The 17,968-nt window shown below is 41.0% G+C and overlaps 1 protein-coding gene across 1 annotated transcript in view; it reads right to left on the bottom strand.

The window, feature by feature from the left end:
- Positions 1-17,968, bottom strand: part of KIF5C (kinesin family member 5C) — a gene marked incomplete at its 5' end in the record, with an annotated part of 58,472 nt that overhangs the window by 23,824 nt on the left and 16,680 nt on the right. The window contains 9 exons of the mRNA XM_084289579.1: positions 828-896; positions 3,354-3,529; positions 6,824-6,972; positions 11,055-11,203; positions 11,548-11,652; positions 12,434-12,558; positions 13,991-14,078; positions 15,005-15,060; positions 15,971-16,019. Coding sequence (XP_084145705.1) covers positions 828-896; positions 3,354-3,529; positions 6,824-6,972; positions 11,055-11,203; positions 11,548-11,652; positions 12,434-12,558; positions 13,991-14,078; positions 15,005-15,060; positions 15,971-16,019 — 966 coding nt within the window. The remainder of the gene's footprint in view (positions 1-827; positions 897-3,353; positions 3,530-6,823; positions 6,973-11,054; positions 11,204-11,547; positions 11,653-12,433; positions 12,559-13,990; positions 14,079-15,004; positions 15,061-15,970; positions 16,020-17,968) is intronic.

Below are 17,968 nucleotides of genomic sequence, written 5' to 3'. Positions count from 1 at the left end.
AAATAAATCTGGTCATCCCTTCAGTGAGGCAGTGAGGATAAGACCCCAAAAGTAGCACATCAGCCACGAATGACAATTAACAAACATTTTTATATGTTGTTCTCTCCCTGTTAAGGTACCTAACCTTGGAAACCCTCTCTGAGGATAAAGACTGAGACATGGACAGAATCATTTTTCAATTACAAGGGTGTCATTTGGTGTTAGTGCCAGATTTCACATCTTCAAACCTTCATATACAGGCAACAGATAAGGAAATGACTTGACTGCCCTCTTCCCCATCTAAAAAAGCACTAACATTCCTACTGTGGATAGAAACAATCAAACAAAATGTGCAAAATGAGTAATCCAAGATTTCAGAGCAAATCTGGGGCAGCACCAGCAAGAGATTTTTCAGTGTCACAGATATCTCTCATTACTTTCTCTAATTGCCCACGCCACAATAATGAATATCCATAATCTATTACCAGCAGTCAAACAAGGAAATCTGTTAATTACCTACTGTCCATAGTGTACCTGAAAGGATACTGGCATACAGAAAAAATGCTTCCAAAGTGAAAAATACTGGCCACACCCCTACCTTGGTACCTCCAGCATCACTTCCCAGCAGGATGGTACGGTGTTACAAGGAGTTATCAAGGCTCAATGCTCTTCTGAGGATATTAGGAAATTTGAATATTAAACCTAGCTGTAACCTGAGTGCCTCTTACTGAATTTTAGCCAGTTAATATGTACATAGTTAGCCAACAATGTTGATAAAATCGCTAAACAAGTGTCCCATAAGCAAAATGCGGTTTTGTTTTTTGTTGTTTTGTTGTTTTCTTCCTTACCTCCTCTTGATCCAGCATTTGTTGTTTTAGTTTCTCAGCCAACTGGCTCTGCTGGTTGATTTCGTCATCCTGCAATGAAACAGAATTGGAGATTTTTAGCTTCTTTTCACAATTCTCTTTTGATTGCTTTTATTTCCCCTCTCTGGAGAGGGAGGAAGAATAACGCCACAGCAAACCTTGTGCAGGTTTGAGTGGCAGGAGAGAAAAATACACACACACAGAGCTACATTGTAAAATCAATGCAAGCACGCAGCTGACTCTAGTACAGACCTAAGCAGTTGGCCCTCATTATAAATAAAAGACACTGATGTGGCAATAGCTGCACCTTAAGGCTTGCAAATGACCAAGAGCCTTTTACAACATCCATGTCGTGCGTTTATAGATCTACAGATACATACACACCCACACACTGCCACCCTGTCCAAAATTCAGCTGAAGGAAGATCATTAGAGACAGATTTATTAACTAACTACAACTTAAACGAAAGAGGAGCCTCAAACCAAAACACAGAACTCGGACTCCTCATCTGCAGAACTTGCATCGTCTCATCCTAGAACGCAGCAGAACTGGCATCCTGCTCCATCCAAGGCCTTAAAGGAAATGCTGGCAGGTAATGCACATCCAGGCACCCAATTTTACTGGCACTTCCACTTCTTTGTTAAGGCAGCGTCCTCGTGGTTAAGAGCTGAGCTTAAATCCAGATGAGAAATCGTGATGGGCACTGCTGTACAAACCCTTCCTCCAAAAAGGCTCAGGAGGCACACCAAGCACAGCACCTGACCGGATCCATCTCTGTTCTTGTGAAGGAACTTGCCGAGGTAAATAAACCCTTGATTTTTATTTTTTTTTTGATTGAGAGAACTCAGTGTGTTTCACTGACAAGCAGGCTAATGGCCTGATTCCTGCTGGCAAATATGGCCAACAAGCAGAACACATCAAACCGCTTGCTAACATTCAGATAGACCCAGATCTGCCATAAGAGTGGCCTACGATGTCAAAAATAAACGGGGATATTTTGGTTTTGTCTGGGGGACACCTTCTTGTTTTCTACAGCGCTGCAGTAATTCACCGAATTATGTCTCCCACATTTCCTAAGGTAAAACACAAACCTGCTCCTGCCTCCTTTGAGGCTAATGGAGGCTTTGCTATGTTTGATGAGGGAAAGTGAAAGAATGACCAACTTGTTTTGCTTTTTCTAATCAATATATAAAACCTGTGGAGCGCTACAGGGAATGCATTCTCCATCCCAGAAAAGCCATCATTTCTTAAAGACCTTAACGGGTACTTACGAGCTACCAACACACTGCTTTGGGCATTTGCAACCAGACTGTGCTGGGACCTCATGCCATGGCACAGCAGAGCTAAGGCTTAGCACAGCTCTCCGTTATCCCCTGGGTACTCAGGAACAGCCCAGCATTAACCATTAACACGCAAGGAAACGGGGGGCTTTTTCTGGCATTGTCCCACTAATTACGCTTGAAAATTAAAATTAAGTTTTGATTCAACGTTAGGGCGAGGCTGAAAACTTTTGCTTGGTAGAGTTTAAGCTGTTCTCATTCATCATGCTCAATGTTTTCAGTATGCCTTTTTTTTTTTCCCCTTCTTATCTTCACACAAGCCAAAGCTATTAACGGCAAGTGCTCGGTAGCTGATAGCTCTGAGTGCCAATAATGTACTTCAAGCTGTGCAAATCGAAAAAAAAGCCACCTGTACTCCAGAGAGTGCTCACAGCTGGAACAAGATGAACAAAAGAGGCCCAAAAGATGGCTGTATTTTTTTCTTTAACATTCTAATACACAATACATATTAAGATCGTCTTTTTTTTTTCCCTTTTCTTTCTCCTTTGGCTCTGAAATGATGCTACAGTTTGCCAAGGACGTACAGTATTTAAAAAAATCACTGAACAAAAGGAGAGCTAAAAAGCCTGTACTGGGCCCTTAAAACAAGGGCAAGCTTGCCTCCAGATTCCTAGAGAATGCTCACAAACTGCAGAGGGAACAGCAGATACCTGACATGACAGGGCAAGATCCATTTTTATGCAGTCACAGCGTTTTGAATTTTGAGACATTTTCCAGTTCATGGTGTTCAGGAAATACAGTGCCACAAGTCTTTGACTATCATACAAATCTTGTGAACATTGTGCCCTACACTACACGAGGTGACAAAGGTATCACAGAAAAATCATATAGAAGCACTTTGAGACTGGGAAGTTCTTCCAGCAATACATTTTCACAACACTCTTTCAAGCTAGTGTGTAGGAAATTCAGAAGTTTAGGTACAGGGATGAGACCACTTGTCAGACACAGCCACAGCTATACTGCAAGGGTTCCAGGCATCCTAAAGCCCTCGTGGATGCAATCCCTCTTGCATCTCCACGAGAGCATGCAGGCTGGCAGAAGGAAGAAGAATAGCTCCAACCAATTGGGACACAAAATCAGTACCAAAACCAAAACCCAGGCACACCCATCCAGTTTGGTTTGGTTTCCATTTACCCCCAGGGAAGGGAGTCAGAACAAGCCTTCGCACCTTATCATCCAGCTGCCTGTAGAGGCTGGCAATCTCCTCGTCGTATTTCTGTTTCTCCTCTGTCGAGATGCTGGCCACGACCGGCGTGATGTTGTCAATGATCGGGGTGTTATCACAGGGCTCCAGGTTCTTCTGGTCCTTCGCGCTGATCTGCTCATCCTCGGGCACGGCTTCTCCTGCGGGCACACAAACCAGGGTCAGGGTGAAGGAGCAGGGAGCCCAAAGCCATGGACATCCCAGGCTGGTCCCGTGCAGCTGCTCAGGGGCTCCCAGCAAAGCCAAGGGGGCCCCAAGACAGCCCCAAGAGCTGGCACAGGACAGGCAGTGGCCATGGATAAAGGTGAGAGGCACAAATCGGGTGGCCCCCCAGCTGGACACACAAAATGCAGCCAGGCTGACCTCCTGACTCCACTTGCACTCAAGCCCTCTGCAGACAGGATCAGCTCCATGGATTAACACAAGTGTAAATAAGGAGGATGAAAAATCAGATTTCCAGCCTACAGGCAATCAAACGTCCCTTCCGACCAGATTTCCAACCACCTTATCAGCTCCCCCCAATAATGAAGCTCTAAAGCACCAGGAGGACAAGCAAGCCAGCTGCATTTAAAACAACATTCACCTTCTGTCTTGTCCCAGCTAGAATTAACCAGCACAGGCCAATTTTCCGCTGTTGCCTATGCACAGCAGACAGGATGCTTTCCCTCCATGTTTTCTTGCAAACTACTTTTCTCCAAGGAATATTCTCTCCGACAACATCCGTACGCTCCAATTACAAGGCTGCTGCAGCTGAGTGGAGAGGGACAGCAAGCTGCTCGGGCCAGAAATTGAATCGGCATTCATTAACCTGCTGAGAGACTGCTAGCTGCTGAATGCATTGTTCGAGGTGTGGGAAGGTGACGTTCCACCCTTCTGCACTGACTTTTTCCCATTTCTATAAAAAGCTGTAATATTTAATCCCATAAAGCTTCACCAACCATCCTCGCCAAGGCAGTGCGGGCACAATTTATCTCACTGGCAGGGCAACAAGCAAGCAGGACAAATATCTCAAAAAGCAAAGAGGCAGGCTAATCCAGGCCTGAAAGTAAAACAAAATGCTGTGAAGGAGCAGGACCAACAAACTCAGAAGACTTTTTTTTTTTTTTTTTTTTTTTTTTAAGTTAAGTTAAAGCCTGAAAAAAAATAAACTTGGAATCAAGCACCGTGAACTCTCTAAAAGAACCACACCCAAAATATTTTTTCTCTGTTGCTAATGACTCAATGATATTTTATTACCTTATTAATGAGAAAAATGGGAATTGATTGTTCATTGTTGCATCTCACCTGAACAGAGCAGGGCAGGGGACCTGCCCTTTTATTTGCTGCATTTATATCCTTTTATTTGCTGTGTTTCTAGACCAAGCTACACCAGTGGAATATTTATGCATCTATCTTGTATTTGATGTCGTTTTTGCTATAATTTCCTTTGGAAAGAGCCTCCTTTGACAGAATCTCCTTCCAAACAATGCTATTGCGGAAGGTCAGACTAGAGATCAATAGTGTTTTGAATGCATTTAATGTATCGCTTGGTAACGCCACCGAGAAAAGCAGGGCAGATGCAGGGGCAGAGGTGGTGAGTGCATATTTAGACAAAACAATAGAGACAACCTTTTATTAAGGGTTGTTTAAACAGCATATAAGACAGCTCTGTACAAGTTTTTTCTACCAAAATGTTTCTAGGATGGGAAGGAAATTACAGAAGCCGCATTAAGCAAACACAGCCTGAAACGCAGAACATGAAAGTGCCATAAATTCCCAGAGCTCCCCTGCACCACCAGCAGACCCACCGTCTCCATAGCAATTTTACTATGCAGATAAGGGAAGTATTCCCTGTGCTAAAGTGGTCCGAGCCTCCAGAGGAAGATGCAGAAAGCAGTCATTAGGTAAGGAGCTGATATGAGAGGCGAGCAAACAGCACCGGGAGCTGAAAGAAGGAAACAATTTCTGCACCCTTAAAGGTCGGGTATTATCTTCTACATAAGGAGAGATCTCACCCATGATGCTCAAAACCAGACTTGACTGTTACAAGACAATTTGTGCCTACTAATTAAACCACAGATTTGTTCTCACTTCACGTGCCTCGTGTTTGCCAGAGTTACTGCTTGAAGCATCAACACACAGGGTCTGGATGACAAACACTTTAGAAAATAAAAATAACTCCAGAGAAGCAGCACTTTGCTGTTGTGGGTTTGTTGGAATTTCAGGGTGCGAGAGGGGTGCAGGGCTGGTTTGCTTGGGCTTTAGAGGGGGATCTTTGTTTGTTTGTTGCTTATTGGGGATTAGGTTTTGGTTTGGTTTAGTTTCTCTTCCTTTTCCCAGTTTTAAAAATAAAAGGAAGGACGGAAATAAAATTATTTGTACGAGTTCCAGATTTTATAAAAAAAAATAATGTAATATGTTACGCATGAAAACATGCTTTCTCCTTAGCAACTGGAACTTAATCTCATAACTTAACCTGAACAGCAGTTGCTAAGCAAAAAATCAGCTGTTCTCACATAAATTGCAGTTAGAAGCCACAGAAAGAGAAAACTGATGATTCTTCTAACCAGAAACACTCCTAAACACCGTACCAGAGGACTACTTATTCTAGTATTATATTCAATTATATAAGGAAACATAAATTCTACTTACCTTGAAGCACAATGGAACTTATTCTCTTGCCTGAGCAGCACAGTGCTTTGTAAAAAAATGAAATTTTACCTTTTCCTTATTAATTTAATACTACTATCATTGTTAGAATTATCAATGCCTGTCTGTGTACTCCGCATCTGACAGCATGCCAGCCTGGTGCATATAAAAAGGTAAATTCTGAAGATGTCTGTTGCTGCCTTCCCTGTTTTTGGCTTTCTTTGCCCTTCAGTTACTATTATTATTCACTGGGTGGAGGAAAAAAAAGGAGAAGCCCATGAGCAGATGCTGAGGGCAATAACTGGGAGAGACAAGTCCGTGGCCAACACCAACTTTGTGGCCAAAGGTGATAGGGTTTTGGATCAAAGGTTTTGGATGCTGTGAAAATGCTATCGGTTAGATAATTCTCACACATTACATAAACATAGGCAATGATGAGTATTAGTCTTGGAACGTAGATTTTTCTAGTAAAAATTTCCCTGCTGAAAGTTTAGGAAGGCTTTGGTACAAGCTGCTGGATTAGTGTTAAATCATGTGGCCTCTTCTGCTCCACACAGCCCCAGAGAGCCCCAGCACAAACTGAGCAGCCACGTGGTCGCTGGGCAGTCCTGAAATAACACAGGATTGGTCTGGCTTCTCCACCACAAGTAGGGGAACGTGTTCTGCTTCCTCAATACACATCGCAAACACAAAAGTGAACTACAACTCTGAACAGTGAGTTTAGAATTAGTGATTTAAGGCAAGACTTAACCACATGTAACTTAAAAATATGAAGACAAACACCCGTCCCTATTTTCCATACTTACCGTTCCTCCACCTGTTCAGTTCCAGCTCCAGATGCTGGATAACATTCTTTAGACTCTTGTTTTTGTCTTTTTCCTTCTCATACTTTTTCTTCCACTCCTCTGCAGTCAGCTCCAGATTCACAGAGACTGTGTTCTTGATCGTCTTGGCTCTGGGTAACAGAAATAGGTGTCAGTGGCTTTGCAACTTGTATCTCAACGTAATGGTAGAGATTCAGAAAATTTTCTATTACACAAAGGGAAACCACTAAGCATTTGCAGTTTATTTTCTGAAATGCAATGTCACAATTCAATCTTCTCTCACAACCTCAGCAATATTACTATCTTGAAGCCTCAGGAGTAATCTTCCTGCCTTGAAATCCAGCAGCCTCCAGTAAGGCATGGATCTGCCTCTCTAGATTTCTTGTAAGAGGAAAAGCTCTGAAAACTGTTCTTAGAATAAGGACATTACTGCTCTGCTAAGTAAGGTGTCACCTCATTATTTTCAGCTCCTTCTGGGATGAATTGCTCAGTATCCCACTGAGCATCTGACCACAGGCTTGTCCTGACTATGCCTTAAACTCTGTCACCACAACTGAGCTGGATTTTAGGCATTATGGCATGAACGATGTCAACGCAGTGAGGTAGGGATATGGAAATTTATCCTTCTAAAAAACCTACCAGCATTTTTAAGTGCATTTTTGGGGCTGGAAGGAGGGAAGGAGAGGAGAGCCACTGGTCACCACTGGGGAACTGGGGTATTGTTTGGCTGGAAGGCTGGCAGTGGGAAGCTGGAGCTCAACCTCTGCTGCCGTGAGCAGTAACACTGGTTACTGCAACCCTAGGCACAAATCCCCAAACCTAAACCCATCGAACAATCACCACCACTCACTGCTGTGAAACTGCTTAGCTGCAGCTGAACACAAACAATGGCACTAGCGAATGCAGGACAAGCAGAAAAAATGCAGAGCATCTCCTCTAGCAAAACCACTTTCAAAAGGGGGGAAAAAAACCTAACAAATGGGCATGAAAGAAAACTTCAGATCTTTGCTCCTCACTGCTCAGCCCCTGAGTGTTTCCAGAACGAATCAGTGTTATCAAACACATCAGAGATTGAGTTTCTCTTTAATTAATGGAGTAACAGAGAAATCCAGCACCAGGTTGTAAAGTAGAGGCTGAAATGCCAATACACAGGACAAGCTCTAAGTGTCAGCTAGAGATACACTGACTACCTCTCCCTTGGGGAGGGCCCCTGGTCTTTCTTTTCTTTGCAGCTCCACTTAATGATCCCAAAACATCTTCTAAATATGGCCAATTACTTAAAATCCTGAAGCTTTCCTGTGGTAGCAGGGAAGCGCTTCCACACGTGTGCCTCATACTCCAGTGACTTGCAGTATGTGCAGTGCACAAGTTTTATTACCTTAGAAGAATTTTAAAATCACCCTGTATTTTAGAGGATGCAGACGCCTAATGGGTAGCTTTTACATAATTGTTTCATATTATTCTGCTAAAAGCCTGGCTCAGGTTTCCACTCCTTTAACTGCAGTGGGGAAAAAATGCCACACCATGGAATTTATCACCTGCATTACACTAACGATGGATGAAGCATCTACTAGTAACTACAATTAAAAACAACATAAAAACACAAAAAAGATGGAGCAAAAAGAAGTCGTTGCTAATAGAGGAGCACTTATTGATTAGCACAGCTGGGCCCGTGAAGATGAATTTTACTCCTGACGCTTATTTCAGTGGTGATATTTCTTCACTGCTAGGAAAAATGGAGGAGCCAGCAATCAGCCGTGAGTCATATTCCTTTCTTTTAACGTTATTCAGCCCTTAACGGTGTCACACCAGGAAAACAAAACACCACAGCCAAAGAGACCGTAAATGAAACTGTTTCCTGCAGACAGCAATATTCCTATTCAGCTGCTGACAGACACCACTGTGTTTGTATAGCGTGTGCCTTCCTTACAGTTAAATGCTCCCCAGGACCTCGTGTTTCAGCACAACTCCATAGCTTTTAAGCAGGAAAAAAACAAAGGCCACCGCATTAAAGCCCAGCCAACCACTCTCACAAAGCATTTAACTGTTTTCCCAGTTCCTTCAGCTGACGTCCTAGTCCACAATAAGGAATATTTTATAGATTTAAAAGACAAACCTCTTCCTCTTCCTAGCAGAGCATTAACTATATCTAGTCCGTGGCTATATTCTAGTTGGTTGCTTCTAGTTTGATGGACAGCTCATTTAGCAGGTAAATTCCCCATGCTGCTTTCAGCAGTCAGCTCAAAGCTCTGATATTCACGGTGTAGAGAGTGAGTCTGAAAATCATTCTGCCTTCTGAACAGAAAGGCAAGTGTTACTGATTACTGAAAAGAGAAATGAAACCAAGAGAAATGTAAGCTGAAAGAAGATGGAAGCCGGACTTCCCCTACTCACACTCCCTTACATACACACGCGAACAAGTTCCCAGAGATCCTGGAGTGTGGTTATCCATTACAGACCAAAAGCAAGCCCCTTCATGAACGTAGAGATTTAAAATAAACACACTAAAACATGCTATGCAGCCCTTTAATCCCCTTCCTCTGAACTGTGACATTTTACAGCTCACCTTTCTTTTTACTTCCAAACTTTACCAGCAGAGTTCAACGAAACAGGCAGCAGGCTGAACCCTGACCCAGTACCTGTGGGTTGATTGAAAATGAAATGCCACTTCAGCTGCTTAATTGCACTTATCCAGAAGGAATTAGCAGGAACTTTGGGACTGCTCTTTAGTTTTACCGAGGTGCGAGATTCACACTTGTCTGAAATCATCTCAAGTCAGAAAGTTGTACATGTGGAGGTTTAAACTGCGAACCATCAAAATATTTAAACTTTCACCACCACCAGAACTGCAACTCGTTATATTTCAGAGCTGTTACCACTTCATATTTCATTACATGCCATAGGAAGCAGAGCTCAGAGGAATTCATGCCTTTTACAGCTACCTGGCTTGCAGCACACGGGTCCTACCCTGCCTTCCACAAATCCCAGCAGCAGCTGACAAGTTAACAGCATTTCTGGCAATGCCAGATTGGGACAGCATTGCAGAACTGTCCTCCAGCCTTAACCTGCAGCCTCAGCCCTAATCCTCAGACCTGTTCATTAAGAGGGGCTACACCCAGCTGAATCTGTTTGCCCTTCACGGCCCATCCTGTATTTTTACGTGGTCTTAGTGAATGCACTAAATGAATCATCTTCCTTCACTAAAATCTCAGGAAAAGCTCACATTAAAGGCTAAAAGTGGTGCGGTGAACTAATAGAAGATTGTCAGATTGATCTTTTATCCACGATTTTACCTTCCAATATAAAATGCTCCCTAACGGTGTTGATTTTAATGTAAAAATTATGCCAAGTGGAAAACGGAACCTACCGTCAAAGACAAAGTGCAAGCTGTTAAACAAATAATCTCAAACAATCACAAATTGCTAGTATTTTTTCTGTCGGCTCTTATACAAATAAACACATACAAAACAAAGGGAGTGATTTTCCAAAGTATCAGAGTTCTCATCCGTCACAACAAAAGCAATAATTACGAAACGAGCCTGACCTATTTTAGCAACCTTGCCAGATTTGTTTCATGTGACTATTGCCAATGAATACATACACAAGAGAAATGTTCTCTCTGACCACTTCCACATTTATTTTATCCTTGCTTGTTCCTGATGGCTTGTTAGTAAATTGTTAAGAAACCCCAAACATATAAAAATGTCAGCCAGCTGTGACAGCAATCTATCAAAATTGTCAACAGTACTCTGAGTCCACATTTTTCATTTTCTCTTAATTAATAGTTATAATTACTGGTTTTTGGAACCATAACAAGAATCGTTGAGATGCCATTCAAAGAGAAGACACATCTTAAAAGCATTAAGAGCACTACCAGATAAAGGCAGCCCCCAGAACACTGCCCAATACCATTATCTTCCCCATAAAACTTCAAAGAACTCCTAAAACACTTTGTACTTTCTGCATGAGAAATTAGCAGAGCTTCTAAGTAGTGCAGCTGTTGGCCAACATTAACATTTATTTTTCTGGTACCATAGAGAATAAAGAGACAGTTTCCTCAAGCTCTCCACTACTATTTTTTGACCAACTCCAGAAACCACAACCTCCATACTTACAAATGCCTTCTCATCTAAATCCCCTCAGCACATCTACTTCAGAATATACGGAAGAGCACACGTCAATGTTATCTAGCTTGATGCTGAGCAGGACTCACCGTTGTCCAAACATTAAGGTCGACTTCGTTTCTGCTTCGTTGAAAATAGAAGGAGAACAGCATATAACAATGGTGGTTCTGCAGTTGCCACCTAGGGAATCCTGAAGTATTCGGGTCATTTTGCTGTCTCGGTATGGAACGTGAGTTTTCTAATCAAAATACAAATAAGATAAATGAACAATTTTTAAAATAGTGATACACAAATAACAGAGAACGTGAGTCAACAAGGACAGGCTTTGTGGGCTTTGAAGCACACAGATCTGAAGCGCAATAGGTTTGGTTGTGCTAAGATGTATTGCACTGGATAACCACTCAAGTGGTATCACTGACAATTAGTCTCTTATCTTTAGTAGAATACTAAAAGCATTTTTGGTTTATGGTTGGAAAGCTAAGATTTTCTTCCTTCTGAACTGAAACATTAGCTTATTTTTTATGTGCACGATAAAGATAAATAGAAAGTTATTCCGAAACAGCACAAAACGGGATTACTTACAGTTCCTTCTGCCAAGGCAGATATCACATTGCCCAGAGCAGACAAAGACTTATTGATATTTTTAGCTTCATCGAGAACAGCGCCCTCCGCTCCAGTTTTGCTGACCTACCAAAGAGAGCGAGCAACAGTCAGGCTTAGCTACCACAAGTCTGGGCAAACACAGCTACAACGCAGGTGGAGGTAGTGCAACAATTAAAGATGCTCCTGGAAGAACAACACAGCGAGCTTATCCTCAGCATGAAGGAGGAGATTTTACATGCACTTTGGTATCAGAAGCCTGCAATACATCTGCCTTTCTTCCAGTGTAAGGTCAAGTTCGCCCTTACTTTGGTGAGGGAAAAGCTGCTGAGGGCACTTGGGGACCACTTTCTAGACCAGCCTGTCCATACAGGGGGGGCTGCAAATGACACCACAGCTACGTTCTCAGGGCACTCCTGGTAGCACTGCATACACCACACACAAAAAAAAGCATTTTGGCTTTTTATTTTGCTTGCATGAACCAAGAACGTCAGAGTAGAAGAAGCATCCCCTTGCTCATACGCAGGGTTTGCTGGTCCACAACCTGCAGCCTCAAGGTGGCTCAGCTGAGAAGCCTCGTATTGTGGGAAGAGCACTTCTTTAGCTTGCACCACAGTCATTTTCCCCTCTCTCTCCTCCCCCCGCCTATAAATGAAGATATATTGCAGATTTTTGCCTTTTTGTTGATTTTGGTGTTTTTCTTTCCATTTCTTACCAATAAACGATTCTGATCTGTTCCTTTTATGCACCCCATATTAAAGAAAAATAGGATTGGCATACTAATGCTAACGTGTAAGATAAGACAGTTCTGGACTGATCCAGATTCACACGGTGAGTTTAGTGATCCCACTTCACGAAGACAGATTACCTTCTCGCTTCCAGCCAAGTCTACCAGGTAAAGCTTTCCACTCAGTTTCTTCTCCGTTTCCACATTCTCTTGTTTAATGTTAATAAGGAAGATACTGTGACTTCTAGAGCTGTGTTCGTTCATATCTGCACAGGAATCACATTTTAAAAGTATTGTGTAAGTGACATTAAAATCTGACAGGCAATTCTATTTCAGTGCTAGCCTGTGGCTAACAAACTCCAAAATAAGAGCCCATTCCCTGGAAAGTCCAGACCTGGACAGAAGTGTCTATACCAAGAGCTGCAGCTATCACCCAAAGACCATGGAATGAGCTCTTACTTCTCCTGTCATGACCTAAATTAACCAGATTTGTGATAAATAACAATCTTGGAAAATGAGCTTTTTTGTTTTCCCCTCCCCTTCCTTTTCTTAAGACATAATTTATTTTTTTCCCCTAAGCAGCAAAACTTGACCAGAAATAGTATTAAGAAATAAAATAGTAAGTACAATAGCATAGCATTTCACAGATACAGAAAAAAATAAAGATTCTCTCCTTTGTGTTTCTTCATGAGTATACAGTGCACACACACAAAACCCCGTGCGATATAATAGATGCTATTTAGACACAGAGCTGTGATAAGAATGTGTATTCAGCATTCTGGACAGAGAAAGAATTTTAATCTGAGCAAAAAAAAAATATATAAAGAGAATTACAAAGCTCTAAAAAGAAGCTGGGCAGTTTTCATACAGTAGCAAAACCAACACATTAAGAATCAATCACTTTCTCCTCTGTATTTTCTATTTCTGTTACTATAAACTCCACTACAATCTTTTTCCCATTCACTTTCCCAGTGATGCAAATGGGAGAAATCAGCAAAATTTGAGTTACGTGCTGAGGTTCTGCCAATCTCCCTGATTTGATCAAAGACATCTTAAAGTATTAATTGGGAAACAAGCCAAAAGATGCCTGCCTTTTGCATCACTGCAATGCTACCTGCCTGCATGTAGCACAGAATATCCACAAACTTGGGACAGGTTGAAGTGATTATTTTCCATTTAGGAAGATTTGTTAATTTTCCCATCATGGGAACTCTGTCCAAGTTGCTGCCTCACTGGGGCAAGTCACCAGAGTTAAACAGACAAGCACTGATAAAACGCAGAGCACAGGAGCTTATTCTGGAACAAAAATAATCGCTCTGCAGTCTTTGCCTTCTGTTTTGATCAATGAATTGCTCTGAGATTTGACTTGTAGCACGAAGATCATATGAACACATGCTCATTTATTTGTAGTTTTGAAGCATCAACACTGCATGAAAAAAAGGGTATTTTGGCTTTTTTGTATACCGTATACAAATGCTGTATGTTAAATTCAGGCGTTCTCGTAGCAAATGTTACTGTAATCAGTAAAACTGTAAAAAAGAACAAATCTATTAATTTTAAAATGTTAAAATCTGTGCACCATCAGATCATTCACATAATGAACTCAACACACTTTGTGACCATTAGGAATCAGTGTACCACTAGGAAGCAACAGCCACCCAGACCTTTCAGGCAGGGAAGTGCCTACAGAATACCTACTTGTTACAGCTACGTGGCGGTTAGCTTTCCCTTCATCTATCACATCCAAAACCTCTTCAGGACTAGATACAAATCTTTCTGTACAACCCTGGAAATATGCAAATCGAACACAGAAGAGTTTAGAGGCATACCGGTACTCAAATGCTGTCAAGAAGAACATTTAGCATGGATGGGTAAGCAAAAGAATCATCAGCATCCCATATGATTATTAGCAAGGTGATGGACCAAAATTGCCTTTGTATGACTCTCAGGAGGAGTTGACAGGATAGCTTGAGAGAATATTTTTTCACAAAATTCAATACCCAGTCAAATCCTAACATGCACCAGAAGAGACCCCCTATGTTTAGGGCACGTGGAATTATACAGCACATACTCCTATTACTAATTTGGGTTAGATCACATACCCAAAAGGGTTCTTTTGTCTCACTCTACAAAGAGGCCTCCTTCTCTGCATTACTGCAACATATTAGTGAGGGAATTATTTCACTTTTTTTTTTCCCCTCTCCGGGGTCAGAATAACCAGAACAGTATTATATGTATTTCATTAGGGCTCACGTATGTCCACAAGAAGTGTATGACATTGAAGTGAGGTCACAGGAAGTCATAAAGCAATTTATGTGAATTCCTTGCCCAACAAATCTGTTCTAAAATACCGCGAGAATCTGTTCCAAAATACAGCACTTATGCAACAAACTATTAAACAAAAAATTCTTCAAGATGTTCTCTTTGGTACCCAACACGGAACGGGAATAGGAATGCTTAAAATTTAACACCACTGTAACAACTTGTAAATGCTTGAAGTCAGTAAAATAAAGCAAACAAATGATTCAAGCCCATTAATATTTCAGGAAACTGTTTGAATTCAGGGTCTAATGCTCCTTGAGCGTTCAAAACTGAACGTCAGTTGAATCATCTCAGCAAACACACCGGGATACAAATGGAAATACATAAATAAATGCATGCAGTGGTTATCTGAGAGAGAATGAAAAACTGAGCATCAAATCCTCCCTGTACCTTAACGTACGGAACTCTGTTTTTATCTTCATGTACAGCGAGGTTTGTCTTTGACACTAGAAAGAAAGAGGGAGATCGTGAGGAATATTCCACGGGTAATGTGTGTCAGCTATACGCGTGACAGGCAAACACGAACATTTTGAATATATTACATTTGTAAATGAAGAGTGCAGGCATTTCCTAATCCTTACCAACTATCACAATTTCTGTATGGAAATCTCATTTATTTTTCTGGAGATCTTATACTTTGAAGGTAACCTTATGGAACAGACCTTTGGTTTATGGCTTGTATTAATTAAATCAACACAGGATAATTTGGTTTTCTTCAAAGCAACAAAATTTTCAGAAGAAAGAGAAAATCTCACTGAAATTAAAAAAATATATATATTTGAATAGATGTTCTTTTTGTGTTACTATTAGCATGTATTTCTCTGGCTTCAGCCTGATTTTGAAAAGCATAAATTACTTTCATTAACATAAGGCACACATATACAAACACACAAATTGTAAAAGACACCGAGGTATCTCCCAAAAATCTCTACCTAAAGGAAGCAAAGCACCAAAAAAAAGGGAGGGGGGTGATAACTTGAATCGAAAGTATCCTAAGTTAAAAAAAGGAAAAAAAAAAAAAGCTATTAAAAATTATTTTAATTACAGTTTCACTATCAGAATATGCATTCCCAATGCAGGGTATGCTAAAATCCAGTGGTGGTTTGCAAGGCTCAGAAATAGCCCCTTCTGTAAATCGCCATACTTACTTGTAAATCTTTTGATTTACAACCAAGCTAGCACTGCCAGAGTAGGTTCACAACAGTCAGATGACTTAAACTACAGAATTCTCTTTCAGAAACCCAGTCACACAGCTTAAATCTAAATCATTCAACTAAACTGAGTCAACATGAAAGGGGAAAGAAAACACTAGAGCAAACCAAACACCATTTAGTACATAAGAAATGTAGAACTTACCATCAAGGAGGTCCCTTATTTTGTCCAAATAAATCTCAAAGTAGGAAACCTAATTAAATAATCATAAACATTCCAATTAAAAAAATGGTTCTATCTATGTTTAAATACATGTCCAAATAAAAAGCACCAGCCTAAAAATAAAACCCATCTCCCACCTACTTTGAATTACGTCGTGCTCATGAATGCACTTGTATTCTTAACTGATTGACATGGGATCGACCTTTATTTATCAATGATTCATCACCAAAGGACGTACAAAAGCTTCAGAAAAATCTAAACTTCCTCATTATTTTTTGACGCAGGCAAAATTGACATAAATATTGAACAGAATCCACGCAACCCATCTAATATTGTGTTGCTACAGCTACACCACTAGGAGGGTACAGTTTGACAAGCGCAAGAGGCACGGTGATGTTCACCAGCACAGAAGCACGCAGCACGTTCACTGGTTTAACAAACCAGCAGCACAAGCCCAAGTAACATTCAATAAACTAAACTTTTCACTGAAGCATATTGTAAAAGTTCTTCCCTGAATCAAGTCTCAAAAAGCAAATGAAAAACGAGCTTTTCTGTAGCAAAAAGAGACAATTGTCCTCAAAAAAAAAAAATGTTTAAGGAGAGAAAGAATGAATGAATGACTATCTACATAAAAGGGCATTCAACTCCGACAGAGGCAAACAGAAATGTGCTATGGGGTGGTGCCGAACTGCACCAGAACTGAGATTTATCCAGGGATTATTTAGCTAACTAAATACTAAATGGCTAAAGTCCAGGTATCAGTAAATTCTAGCTACCTAGTAAAGTTTAGTTTTATCTCATGTGAAAAATAAATCTACCTATCTATATATATTTATATGAATAAACTTATAAAAATAAATTTATATATAGATAGATTTAAAATTGATGAGTTGATCTTCCTGTGTGACAATCGCTATTAAATAAAGACATGTTTCAATTCTGGGCATTTGCTTCATCTGTGTCCCATTTAAAGCCCTCTCCTGGACCACTCGTTTCACCAACGTGGTTCACCCAGATTCATCTCACGTGCCTTCTTATTATCCTATTAACACACTGCTGACGAGCAGCGTACACAGGAGATGCTAAGTTCCCTTCCCTGTTCTAAATGAGTCTGTATTAAAGAGGGAGAAAAAAAAATGATATTAATTTTCAAAGTTGGCTTAGTTATTAAGAGAGTGTGGCAGTCTGGCTCCATTCTCGCTGCCAGTGACAGAACGTGCTTCCCTCTACGTGACAGCTCCTTGTATAAGCGCTCACTCATTCACTGTTACTTAGGCAGCTTTTCTGTTCTAATATTCATAGATGTCAACTGTGATGGGAAACCGCTGAAACAGTTCGGTGCTGGCAGAATGTGATTTATAAAATGATAATCTGCTGCTGGGACAGGAATTGACTGTGCCTGGTGTCGTGTACAAGGGGGTCCCCGTCTGTCGGTATCAAAACGCTATCATGTAGAATAACGATAGGTACAGGAGCGTTTTACAGATGATGAAAAGAAATCAGTGTCACTCCTTTGGAAACCATTTTCATGAAAATTCATACGTGTCTCTTCTTGAGGAGCTCAATATTTTACAAACTAAGGTCTGTTGAAATATTTAAGTGGTTTATTCATACTTCATAAGGTTGCTTCTTCCGTCTGTACTTCATGAGCACGCATGTGAACAGGCGCTGCTGTGAACGCTCTCGGTACAAAGTGACCTCGCCCTTCCAGGAGATCATTATCTGGTGCAGAGGTACTCTGCCAGATTATCAACAAATTCATGCCCAGAAATATTCATCCTCTAACCTTTGGGACAGAGGAGAACTCCCCAGGAGCTGGATGAACAGTAGGAACGAAAAGGTCACTCAGAGGATTTGAGAGATCGTGTGTTTGGGATCACAACAGGGACAGGGAAAATCCTATTAGCTGTTCAAACTGAAACCAAGTCCATCATCTTAAGAAGCCCATCTGTAAAAATGACTTCGGAACATCTTTTGGTA

Source organism: Netta rufina (genome assembly GCF_964035555.1).
Source record: "Netta rufina genome assembly, chromosome: 6".
Lineage (NCBI taxonomy): Eukaryota > Metazoa > Chordata > Aves > Anseriformes > Anatidae > Netta > Netta rufina.
This window is presented reverse-complemented; position numbering and strand designations above follow the sequence as displayed.